The following is a 12,958-nucleotide window of genomic DNA, read 5'->3' as shown; positions in this document are numbered from 1 at the left end:
GAATTTTGAAAGGATGATGTAGTGGGTTGTTTTCCGTGTACGGATATAAAGCATCTTATCAAAACTTACCATTGATTCTAAATCTAACAGGTAAATAGACTTATTATTTTGTTATTATGTCATATTTATTTCGTATATTTTCTCGACTAATTTACATCTTGTTATTTGTTACGAACTAGGCGACTATGTAGTTCGTCCTTCCGGAGTCGTCGCCTTGGAACATCAGTGGGCAATGACACGAACACAGTGTGAATATCGTTTACATTTTGTAAGATTCGGCGTGCTCTGTTATGTTTTCTGACCCACAAAGCATGATCTTAGTAGTGTTTAATATCCGCGGGTTCTTTTTCCCGTTGTGTTCCCCGTGAAACAGGTTCACACGTACTCATTCAAAATTTCCTTTGTGTCATGTTTTTTTTTTTTTAATCGGATTTGAGATTAATGATTTGGCCATTTAATGTGTCTTGGCATTGTGATTATGGTATAGGATTAGGTAGGTATACTGTATATTAATTGGTCTCAGTCTTAAATGGTCTTTAATATTTATTCAAGAATTTTCCAATTTCTTTTTTTGGTATTGGCAATTGTGAGCCCATTCAATTTAAATTTCTACTATTAGTACTAAGTACCGTAGTCTGAAAATTAGATAATCATATTACTGTGACAATAATTTTGTTTTCATTCATCGTTTGTTTACTTCAAGCTGCAGTTCTTAACACCATGACGAACGAAATAATCGACAGCAAAACCAAGCAAGCTGCAGCTATTGTTAAACTGTGACAATATTTTATATACCTGTATCTTATTTGTACATAAATCAATGCCTGTATGTGATTTTAGATTATTTAGTCAACCATTTCCGCTATGTGCTGGTAGTGGCAACATGTCATATAATATTGTCTCTTTATGGCAAGCGTTAATAAATTCTAGCAGCAAGAGTACTTTTCCATTCTTTTAGAAATAATAGTCTTGATTTTGTTGTGTTTTAAATAGGGCCTGTGCTTTGTATGTTGGTAAACCAGCACTGCCAAACTCAAAACACAAAAAAACTAAAACAATGAAAAAAATATGTGCATAAAACCAATCTGATGCCATATTGTTTATGTCATTTACTAAGATTTGCATCACTCATGATTACTGACACCCTTTAACATTTTCAGTCAGCAATCACAAGTGATTATCTTTTTCCAATGCTTTAAAGCGTGGCTCAGCAATCCCAGGGATTGCACCAATTACATGTGAAATGTAATTTGCATGCTCCGCCCAGTTGTTTACTTGGTACACAGCTGTTATCCTTTCAACCGAAGGTGTTAATTCCGTGAGCTAACATCATGCATTATGTCATATGTTAAATTTGAGAAATATACTTGACATAATGTCGGGAATGTATTTGTTGCCGAGCCCCTAGAAAGAACCTTGATTTTGTCATGTTATCATGACAAACCAGGCCTGTCACATTCGCAAATAAACTAATCTAGGCCTGTACCCATAGCTTGGTTCATCTTTTCATCAACAATTGGGTGAATCCGTCTTTTTTCCCTTCTCATAACTGACCTAGTTCACCTCTGTTGTCGCTGGAAAATTAGAATCTAGCAAGTTTACAAGCCCTGGAACTGCCAATGCCTTTCTTTGCACACATAAACTAAGGAAGTTATTGGAATTTTTACCTTCTCTCGTACACTCCCCAACTCCTGCCATCCGCACTAGCTCGGGCCGGACCACTCTGTGAATGAAGTGAATGGACAAACAGCTCACAGCATATCATTTCCTATTAGCTCTCAAATATCACTTACCCATACATCATCAACTCCATAATTACATGATAAACATACCTAGAGATTGAACAAACAACTTGGGATTAACACCTTGCATTTGCATAAACCCATGACTGACAGTCATTTAAAGCAGTCGAAACAACTGTTTGAATCATGCTTTCCCATCGCTTTTTACACGGAAATCACACTGACATCGCTTCAAACTTGTGAATTAACATCCAAATTGTTTCGCGGATATATTCATGTTTGTGTGAAATATGAAAATAATGTGCCACAGGCATTAAGATTGTTGAAAAAAGGGTCGTTTTGTGGAGCACTCCGAAGTGATGTTTCACGCTTGAGTGCATTGGCATACTGAAAACTGGCGGCCATCTTTCCTAATTTTTATACTCATCTTGTTCTGGATCATCCATAAAGCTGGCTTCCAAACTGTTTTTTTTTGGCACACTTGTGAATATGGTATTAGTATAGTCAACAATGTTGCAATATGAAAACAGAAACAATTTAGCCATAGTACTACCCAAACAAAAGTTACTTAGTCCAAAATCAGTGGTGCCAGGGGAAATGAGAATCATACCGAGAAATGTAGCAAATCATGTTCATAACCTTAGAGCATTTGATAGTGTCAATAAGAAAGTTCCTCTTTATTATTGCAGTGCTCATAGAGACTTTCCTAGGGAGTTTGCAAATTCCCAGTACGAATCTTGTTTACTGTCAAGAAACAATTCTTGAATGTGATAATTATTATATGATTATCATAAAAATAGAATATATTTAGGAAACATATAAATACTTTTTCAACATTCATGAAAATAAACATTTTTATCATACTGGTAAAAAGTAGATTACTGTCGTCCATTGTCAGATTTATTTTCAACATAATGTTACAATGACTGCTCATGTAATAAAAGAATTGTATTTTTTCATGTATTTCTCAGCAGTTCTTGAATTATGTCTGCCGCATCCTCGTCCAGTGCTATCTTTTGCAATCCATTTTATTATTTGGAAGCGATGAAACATAAACATGCGGACGTTTTCAATGACTGGTGTTGTACAGAGCTGTCACATGTATTAGATTTCAAAGGCACGCAGAGTGTTGGAGATGTATTGCTTGGTAATACTGAAATCAAATATCCAAGAAACTCTATGAAGAAGTTCAAAGGTCAGAAAAGACGGAGTAAGTTTTCTTTAGTTGTTACAGATTTTAAAGCTCCATTGTTATGAGGCCTGACAGAAGAAACCCATTCTGCAGAAATCTACTGCTCTCTGCGATAATCTAAAATACCTGGGTTCTTCAACAAGCACAGAGAACAGGCCTGACATTTTTCATTGTCCCCATCCTACAGAAGGGCTAATAGCATGCGTGAACTTATATGCGAGTGCATTTCTAATGTGTGGCCCTTTGCATGCGTTTAATATACACTACATGTAGGTATACTTTGTTTGGCCATAGCTGCTTATATGGTGTCTCCTGGATGTCTTAGTTGCCTTACAGCACAGGGTTTTTATTATTAACAACTTTTAAACCAGACTCTGAATCTACTTATGAGATTCACATCAGATACATTTTATTGGACTGTGTCAACCCTAGACTGGCACAGTCAGGGCGATTAATTTGTTTTTGTAGTTTAAATAAAATAAAAAAATTCGCGAAATGGAGGTGTTAGCGCGAAATCCCCTGTAACTGCGAAATCACCCCGACTGGTTTATTCTGCATGGCCCTCTATCGACACTGCAGGAACCCGTCAATTTTTCAACTGGTAATTATGTTAATGAGTGTTCTAATTGACAATCATCTAAGCCAATCACAACGTCTCTTCAACTGACCTCTGACCGGGAAGACGTCGGCTGATTGTAGCAGCCGATTTTTTTCAATTCTACGACAGTATGAGTTACATTTTTACACATTGTGATGAATAAGAAACGACGACTACGGCAAATTCGAATTTCAATGTGCCGCCATGTTGGGTCTGCAGTGTGACATGTACCATGTTGACCTCATTATGCACGTATTTCCGCGCCCACTTCATTATAATATGTGCTCATGAATATTTAATAGCAATGAATTTCCTGCAGAATAAACCAGTCGCGATTTCGCGCTAACACCTCCATTTGGCGAATTTTTTTATTTTATTTAAACTACAAAAACAAATTAATTGCCCCGACTGCGCCAGTCTATGTCAACCCATGTGTGTCTTCAAGCTTGTCATCTATTGTACATACTGTAGAATACTTTATTTTGGCTTGGAATTTATTTTCGCTATTTTCGCTGAAGGGATGATTGCGTGAAAATAAAATCCAGTGAATATACTTTTTTCCCTATATTTCACATTAAACTCATCAAAGATCAGTGAAAATAAATTCCATATATATGTGTCTTTCATATATTTATCATACATTAAAGGGCGGTTGCTGTTTGCGCCAGGTCCTGTTTGATATGGCACTAGCAACATATACAACTTGTGTAAAATGCAATGTTTGTTTACATAAAATTAAAACATGTGCTGTGTTTTATTTATTTAGTACTTGGAGGAGTTTTTGGAGCGCCATTAACTGCTGAAGGCTATTGTCAAGCCAAAGTACTGACAGAATACCTTAGAAAGCGTGAGTAGATTCTGACTGTGTGTTCTCACTGCTGATTACACTCTGATCTTCAAATGCTTGTCAAGTTTGAGATTTAGATACCATTGTGTTACCGGTATATATTTATAAATAACACTTATAAAAATTATGTTATGATGTCTTTTGATTCATATTTGGGTCTCATGTAATGTATATACATGTAACAACCTTAAAATATACATTACCTTGTAAATGACATTTTTAAACTAGGGTATATGCTATACAAATTTGGTTGCAAGCATGACGTACAACATGTACCAGTAAACATTAACGATGACGATCAGAACTTATTTTTATATACTTTATAATTTTATATTCTCAATTATGTAGATTACATTGGAAACGCGTGTAAAATTTGCAGACACTAGTTTTTTTTCTCTTTTGAGTTCTATTGTGAACATACATACAGACATATACACACATAATGTACTTGCCTCCCTACATACATACATACAGCACTGTACGCTCTACCTATCCACTGCTTTGTGATGGTGCTGGTAAGTGAACAGTGAACATTTTTGTTGATTATTTTGTAAATGATGAGACAAACTATATATTATTGTGTGATTATGTTAAATCAACGTGGTATTTTGAATTGTTTTAGATCTTCACATTGAAGGTATTTTCCGAGTTCCTGGGAATGCTGAAAGACAGAGGTTGTTAAAAGAGAAGATAATAGCGAGTGAGATACTTGACTTAGATACCGATATTTTCACTCCTCATGATGTAGCATGCGTGTTGAAAACATTCCTTGGTGAACTGCCTGAACCACTATTATCAGACAAACAGTTCCAAGCACAAGTACAAGCAGCAGGTAACTTTTTGTGTTTTTTATTTCTTTAAAAGCTGAAGTCATCCACTGTCACCTTTCATGAAATATTTGTTCAGCAATTTTGATAGCCAATGGGAAATTTAATTTAAATTACATAAATTTTGTTGAATAAAAAATTATGGAGTTCACATGGTTAATACTTATTGATAGAAATAATCGTCTACATCCTCTTTCAAGTGATGCAATGCCAAATTGCATAATGTTGCACATGTTTGTATTTGAAGTATTGAACTACCAGTTTTTCACTGTCATGATTCCTTGACAAGATCATACGAGTTTTTGTTTGCCAGGCTTTCCTAATATTGAGTGAATTGTTTTTTTTATGTGTAGATTGCAAGTGATGGTACATATATGGTGTACTTAAGACTGATTAATATGGTGCATGAAATAATATCAAGAAAATTAAGGCTTTTGTTTCTTTTAAAGATTTAACTTACAAGTTAGAAGAATATAAGCCAGCAGCCATGAGTGAAGAGAATTTACAGAAATGGAGAGATAAACGAAAACAAGACCACATCACATCCCTGACATATTTATTTTTAATGTTGCCGAGTCACAGCTATAAACTATTGCAGGAGTTGTTGGAACTGCTTTATTTGGCTGCTAAAGAACAGACTCATAATAAAATGACAGCATATAATCTTGGGGTTATGTTTGCACCTCATGTGTTATGGCCAAGATATGTAAGTATATCTATGACCTCATTTCTTAATGGTCGTACATTCTGGTATTTGGGGGGAGGGTATCGCTACTTTGACATGTATGGTACGACAGTATGTGGAAGATTGTTATCTGAGATTGGCCAATTCATGCCAATGTTATCGTTTCATATGTTATTTCCATTTAAGAGTAAATTTTGTAGAATTCCTTGAGTTCGCATGACATCTTCACAACTGGTCTGTTCTGCTACACACACACACACACACACATATTTGTGATGGTAAAGTATGCTAATGACTAGCATGAATTGTAAGGTGCAAACATAGACTATACTGTCTATGCTGCAAGCAAAGGATAGTTTAGATCTGACCTATTCTACGCAACTGTAATCCATGCATAACCTTGATGCATTGAATTCTTTGCGTAAATACACACCTACTTTCCCTTTTTAGAATTCAGCCACTCCTGGGTTCCATAATGTCACTGCATATTGTGAATAATCAACAATGAATACACCTCCAGTCATAATTTGGCCATAATCTGACCATGATTTAAAAGAAAAAAAAAATTATAAAATTACCACTGCTGGGCCAGTCTATTCAATATTGTAAGTTATGTATGTGTAATCAATTGTTCCCAATCATCTCAAGGGTTGAATTTACATTGACATCTTATTATCCAAAGTTCAATCTTTTTGGGTAAACAACTACACACTAGAGATTTTCAGCCAATGAAAAATGTGGTTACACTGTGTAGCATGTTTCATTTATTGATCGTTTGTGTGTTTCAGTTTACTACAGATGATGTCAGAGATCAAAATTTTGTCAACAAATTGAACAAAGGTGTGGAGTTTATGATAAAATATTCTCAGAAGATTTTTAGGGTAAGTGTTCTACAATCCTCTGAAAAAAAGAATTTAGTTTATCTTGTGTCAAAATAATTCAACTGTAGTGTGTGTTTTTAGGCACATATTCAGTATTGTATTTTTCACAAATGTTCAGCTGGCATGTTTAGGGATCATGACACCCAACATTTGTTCACTTCATAATCGGTAGCTTCAACTTGACTGGAACCTCACCTAATTATCGTTTGCATTTCATTTTGTATCAGCATTTGACAAAAGGTAATTGAAAGGTACCCACTATGCACTGTGTCAACATAAAATATCTAAGTAAATGTTTCAAATATCCATACTGCATTACCGGTAATATTACTTTTATGGCTATCATTGTTCAACTGATTAAATTATTGCAGGTACCACCACTTTTACTCGCTAAATGTGAAGCTCATATCAAGAATGAATCATTACAACACAATCAGAATGAGTTGAAAAACCTTCAAGACACTCAAGATGGCCCCATTATAAGTAATCCACAAAGTGCCAATGTCCGTGTGAAAACTCGTCATACAACGGAAGACGCACTGGGAAAGTTATTCGATGGAGTTAAAAGTATGGAACCAAGTGCAAAGAGGAGAAAACTGATGAAAAATGTATGTGCATTTATATATTGGTTAATCTTCATCAAACACTTTTTTTTTCATGCTGTATTTTAATTTTTTGTGCTTCTGAAAAGTTTCTGCGTGGCTCAATATAGCTTTCTTACACACCAATAAATACATTTCTTTCAGTTTGCCAAGAACTGTCGCATGCCTACTGTCTATTCAATTCTTAATTTGCCAGGAACTGTTGCATGCCTACTGTCCATTCAATTCTTAATTTGCCAAGAACTGTTGCATGCCTACTGTCCATTTAATTCTTAATTTGCCAAGAACTGTCGCATGCCTACTGTCCTATTCAATTTTAGTTTGCCAAAAACTGTCACTTGCTTCACAGTCCATTAATTTATTTCAGTTTGCCAAGAACTGTCACATGCCTGGTACACCAGAAAGCGTTAGAGATGATGCTGCTAGATTCATGAGAGAGAAAAAACACAGTCGGAGTAAATCGTTTGGTGGCGTCATCAAGGTGTGTAAAAGTTTATTGATGTTTTAAATCTTTTTTTTTTATGGAGCTAATTTAAGCCACATTCCTAATCTGTTTTTTTGGAAATAAAACATCACAATTGATAGTGTTGTGACGAAAATGTTGCTATTAGATAACAAATGATGCACCATGTGTGCCATCCAATGTTTTCGTAATCACTGATTTTTACAAACCGTTTTTCAATACTATTTATTTAAATAGCCGGAATCTGGTATGCGATAGACTGCTACATGTATTGCTCACAAATAAGCATCTACCCATAAGCCTTTGCATTTTTAATGTGCATTGTTATTGTCGCTTATGACTCACTTGCCACGTGTGCACAGGTGACTTTGCTTTAACATTCTTACAGTGAGTGTGTGAAAAAACCCAATAGAAAATTTTTACCCTTGGCTGAGCATATTGAATACAACACTTATTTCTACAGAAACACATAGTTACACCTTTCAACAAAAAGCAAAGAAAAAACCGGCCAGGATCACCCCCAGCAACAACAGCTGCCCCTAGAAGTCGGGTAAGTTTTTAACAAGATAAGTATATCCTGGACATGCATTTATTTTAACTTGGTATATTCCCAATTCTACAGTATTCATCTGTCTTCGAATTGCTTAGAAAAATGGGATTTAACTTTGTCGTCTCATGAATGAGTGAAGTGACTGAACTATTATGTTAAGAACTGTTGTGTTCTTCTGTATTCTGTTTGGTCTTTACCATCATTACATATCTTATACATTCAACTGCAATATTGACTGTAAAGGGCTACACATATCTCTGTTATCATGACAAATATTCAATCAAGAACAACCCCAGAATACATACACATATATGCCACATATCTGTTCTATGCAGATTTGGCAGTTTTGCAAGGGATATGAACAAGCTGCCAGCCTTCATAACACGCACAAAAAACATAGAAATCATGTATCACAGTCATCAATACACGATGTATGAGTTGATTTGTTCATTATGATCATATTTGGTGACCCCAATCAAGCATTGTTTTTAGTACCAATAATCAATATTGCTTTCCATTCTCAGCTTTGTAGCATGCATTACAGCAATCAAGCTTTTAATACTTTGGGATTCTCATCACAGAATCTCAAATACTCCTTTTTTGAGTGAGATTTGTCGGTTTAGGTTTAATTCCACGTAAACACCATTGGCATAATACAGGTAACAATTGGGAATTATCTGTGACTTTGAATCCCATTATTAAAATCACATATTATTATTTGCATGTTTTTGTTTTTATTTTTCATAGATGATATTGCATGATGATACAACTAACTCACCAAACGTCATTACATCATCCATTTCCCCTAAACACAAACGCGATACTTTGATCCTTCGACTATTTCACGATGATGGCACGCCAGAAAAATCTGCAAGTCCTAAAACTAGTGTACCGAGACAGGTAAAGAGAGTGGATCACTAATTTTAAATTATTTCTCAATAAGGGACGGTTGTGAGAATTGAGTATGTATTTTAAAATTTCATAAACAAATCAGTGATCCTTATGTTCCTTTTCAAACTACACCATAATTAAAAATAGCTTCTGTTTCTACAGAGAAAAAATAATTAATTCTTCGACACTACTCAAAGAACACCTTTACCCATTATCCATTTAATATCTATGTGAAACAATTTTTTTATCTTATTGGCCATGCAAATATATTCAAACTGAGGGTCGGCATTTTTGCAGACAATTGAAGTAAAATGAGTAATCTCCATATGTTAACATTAATGGCATTTTCACTCAAATTTACGGTGAATATCTGACTGCGACAGAGTCCACTCTGAGCCCTTGAGAAGCACATAGCTTCCAGACTAAGAGCATCTAAATATCACTATGAATTATACACTCACAACCCTCCCTTCTGAAGGAAATAATTACACTATTTGTTTTTGCATGTTTTTTTTTTTTTTGCTTTAATTACAGAGTAATAAACTGGCTGGCATGAAAAATTATGTGTTAAGACATAATAAAAAGCGTTTGTAAGAATAACTTTCAATATACAATTTTTAATTGATAACAATCTCTAGTTCTTTGTAGAATAATTTCACTTGGTATGGTGATGTGAATTGTCAGTGTTTATCAATCCAAAGCCTGATAAGTGGCATACTGATATTAATTTGTGAGTCCGCATTCTGGGGTTGACACTTACCAGGCTCATGATGATGGCGAGTGGCATCCTCCTGTCAATGAAGAGTGGATACTCATGGGTTATAATAATCTTCTCTAACAAAGACTATTAATAGGACTTGCTTTCCAAACATATTATTAAATCTTGTTCTCCTGTATTTAGGTTACATTTTCAATTTTTTTTTTTTTTGTAGGTGATTTCAACCTCTAAACCTCCACTGCAAACACATAATCTTTAAGAATGTATAACGCTATATACGAATGATGAAATACTCAACACTGCCATCAACTCGTACATAAATGCACTACCAGTATGCACATTTGTGCAGCATTTGGTCCAAAGGGTGTATTCTGCTGAATCTCTGTTCATCCAATGGTTGCAGTTTTTAAACAAGATACACCATCAATTTTGCATTTGAAGTGTCTACTGCTTAACAAGCCTTAGACCATGTAGTTAACACAGAGTACTGTCCACAAGCTCATTATTCCAAGTAAAAATACAGTACTTGTACTGTTGAAATATTCTATTTTAGTTTCCAAAAGTCTCGGTGAGATACACATTGTGCGAGTGGTAGTGTTACCAAGGAATTTCTGTCCTCTTTACAATTATGTACATATTTAATAAACAGCATTACATATTTACTAACATTACTTTAATTATTCTGATTATTACTTATTGCTGTAAATAAGATGTATCATTTTCTGTAGCTTTCCATTTTACACGCGTCTATTGTATTTTTTAAATACAAAGTTAGTACACTTGTTCATGTATGGGATAAATATGACATTGGGGGGGGGGGGGGGGGGTTCTGACAAGCAAGTCTATGAAAACAATTTTCCTACTCTTACAAATGACCAGTATATATTTTGGGGGATTGTTTGACTATACATTATTAACATCCAAGACGAGAGCACTATGCCAATTATTAGTTTTCCACTCTAAAATATTCATAATTTGACATAAACACAATTTCTTTCTTCCTCCTTCTTTCCCAAGGTGCCAGAGAAGTTTAAAATTATCAGTGTTGATGTATACAAACTGCCATCTACTTATGAGCTTTGCGATTTTAGCATGCTTTAAGTGTTGCTTAGGACTTGATTCCCGCAAGTGTGTGGTGACAATCCCTCCACTTTAACTTTCACTGGTATTTAATTTCACTACTTTGATCAAAATCAGATTTTCCAGCATAATTATGAGTTTATTGTACTTTTTACATGTTCACATTCATTAATTTAACGAATTTCACTTGTTAAAACCAGTGAATGTGTTTACTGTTTGTGAAATTCTGTTCTTGTGATGCTCTGTTAATCAAGCATTTCGCATGTAATCATATCGTACAAATGTCTATAAAAGTTCAGTTTAGTCAAACAATCCTCTCAATAGAATAAATAGGAAATTGCAATTGATTGATAGAAATAAATAGCACTATCCACAATGAACAGCACATTTTAGCACTTTATTGTTTCTAACCTGTTAATTTTTATTTTCACTGTACAGAATTAAAGTTTGATTTTAACTTGAGAATTGTACATGCAGTTTGTTCATACTTGCTCTGCAGCAGAGAACATTTCCTCAGTTTGTGTCTTAAATATCAGTGTTCTGTGGTTCAGCAAATTTTAGACCTCAATACTGGTACAAGCTTAAGCAGCAAATTTACAAGAAATATAAAGAATCGTTTTCACTGCTTAAACCGCGGTAGTCGCCGCGCCGCGCTGCGCATGTTCAACATTTGTGTTGATAAACATTGATTTTCCCACAATCCAATGCGCTCTTCAAATGGAAATCGCAAGTATGAAGTTTGACCTGGGCGCGACTTGCACTGATTACCGACGATGACTCTTTCGATACTTTCCAATCACATGAAAATCACCTAATTAAAGCTTGGAAACATGTCAGTTCGTACTGCGCAACAAAGTCGCCATCTTTGTTTATACGAGACCCATGTATGCGGCGACAACCGCGCTTTAACATTTTGACAGTTTCATTTGATTCAAGCTAAATTTGTGCCTCCCATTGCACAAGTCTGGGAATATCTGAGCCATGTTAACCAGGTGACTTGTAGGTAATACTACTTTTTAGCTTGTCTCTATTCAGCAGTTTTCATCCTTATTGTTTCTCATACCCATTTACTAGGACTGTTTTTCAGAACTAAGTTGTGCTTGTATTACTTAAAATAAAGAGCACAAAGTTCCCCTAACTACTTTAATATGGTAAATTTTCAAGCAGCAATACTCAATCTCACAGGCAGTTCTATTTCTACAATTATATCCACCACCATGCGATCTTGTGCTTGTTGATTGGTCGATGCATCATATTGGTACTACTTTCAAATCTGATAAAAGCGTACGTGTTTGTGGATTTTTTTCACTTTTTGTGGCACAAACTGAATGGCAATAGAACTAGTTAATAGCTGTCAATACCATGAAGTGCTTTAGTTTGCCTGGCACCTTAGTAATTTGAGATGAAATTATTTACTTTTCTAAATTTTCAGTGCATTTACGAAATCATTATCAACCATCGATAACATATTTTTAAACTTGTTTACCAGTATGAAGAAAGCAACACGAGAGCCCTTTAATGACATGCCAAAAAATACGCATAGTAAAAGTTTTGTGACGTTTCACCTGTGTAGTGGCAGAGATACTTTCAGTGTCCTGGCGCAAGGATGTCTGGGGGGAAGAAGAATGAGCAACACCGTGTGAATGCATGGCGACTACTGAATGAGCTTAATTAAAGCAAGTGGTAGACAGTTGTACCTGATATTAATGTTATTATTAATTAGTGAACACCAGGACAGGAAGTATGGAGAAACTAAAGTCCATTGCGTGAAATGCTTCGGTGTTTGAATGTCTAGGACACACAATTACATTAGGCCAGAGGACTGTCTAAGCAGGTGGTTGAAAGCAGCATGTAGTTTACTATATGAATTGGGTGCAATTGC

General features: G+C 35.1%; 1 protein-coding gene across 1 annotated transcript; it reads left to right on the top strand.

The window, feature by feature from the left end:
* LOC100376722 (rho GTPase-activating protein 19-like) lies at positions 1–10,673 on the top strand. Its single transcript, XM_006816680.3, has 11 exons — positions 1–90; positions 2,717–2,952; positions 4,299–4,379; positions 5,002–5,211; positions 5,656–5,912; positions 6,680–6,772; positions 7,144–7,380; positions 7,742–7,855; positions 8,301–8,387; positions 9,135–9,287; positions 10,211–10,673. The coding sequence occupies exons 2-11, from the start codon at positions 2,727–2,729 to the stop codon at positions 10,253–10,255; spliced, it is 1,503 nt and encodes a 500-aa protein (XP_006816743.3). The 5' UTR covers positions 1–90; positions 2,717–2,726; the 3' UTR covers positions 10,256–10,673.
* Positions 10,674–12,958: the final 2,285 nt, after the last annotated feature.

Source organism: Saccoglossus kowalevskii, chromosome 10 (genome assembly GCF_978046115.1).
Source record: "Saccoglossus kowalevskii chromosome 10, keSacKowa6.1, whole genome shotgun sequence".
NCBI lineage: Eukaryota > Metazoa > Hemichordata > Enteropneusta > Harrimaniidae > Saccoglossus > Saccoglossus kowalevskii.
Note: the sequence above shows the minus strand (reverse complement) of the source record. Positions and strands in the feature narration are given on the sequence as shown.

What these genes read in the sequence shown, in the direction of transcription:
- LOC100376722 (XM_006816680.3), top strand. Translation starts at nt 2,727, where the DNA reads ATGTCTGCCGCATCCTCGTCCAGTGCTATCTTTTGCAATCCATTTTAT. An exon ending in ATTCTCAGAAGATTTTTAGG is followed by an intron (nt 6,773 to 7,143) that starts GTAAGTGTTCTA and finishes AAATTATTGCAG; the next exon opens with GTACCACCACTTTTACTCGC. An exon ending in CAGCTGCCCCTAGAAGTCGG is followed by an intron (nt 8,388 to 9,134) that starts GTAAGTTTTTAA and finishes TATTTTTCATAG; the next exon opens with ATGATATTGCATGATGATAC.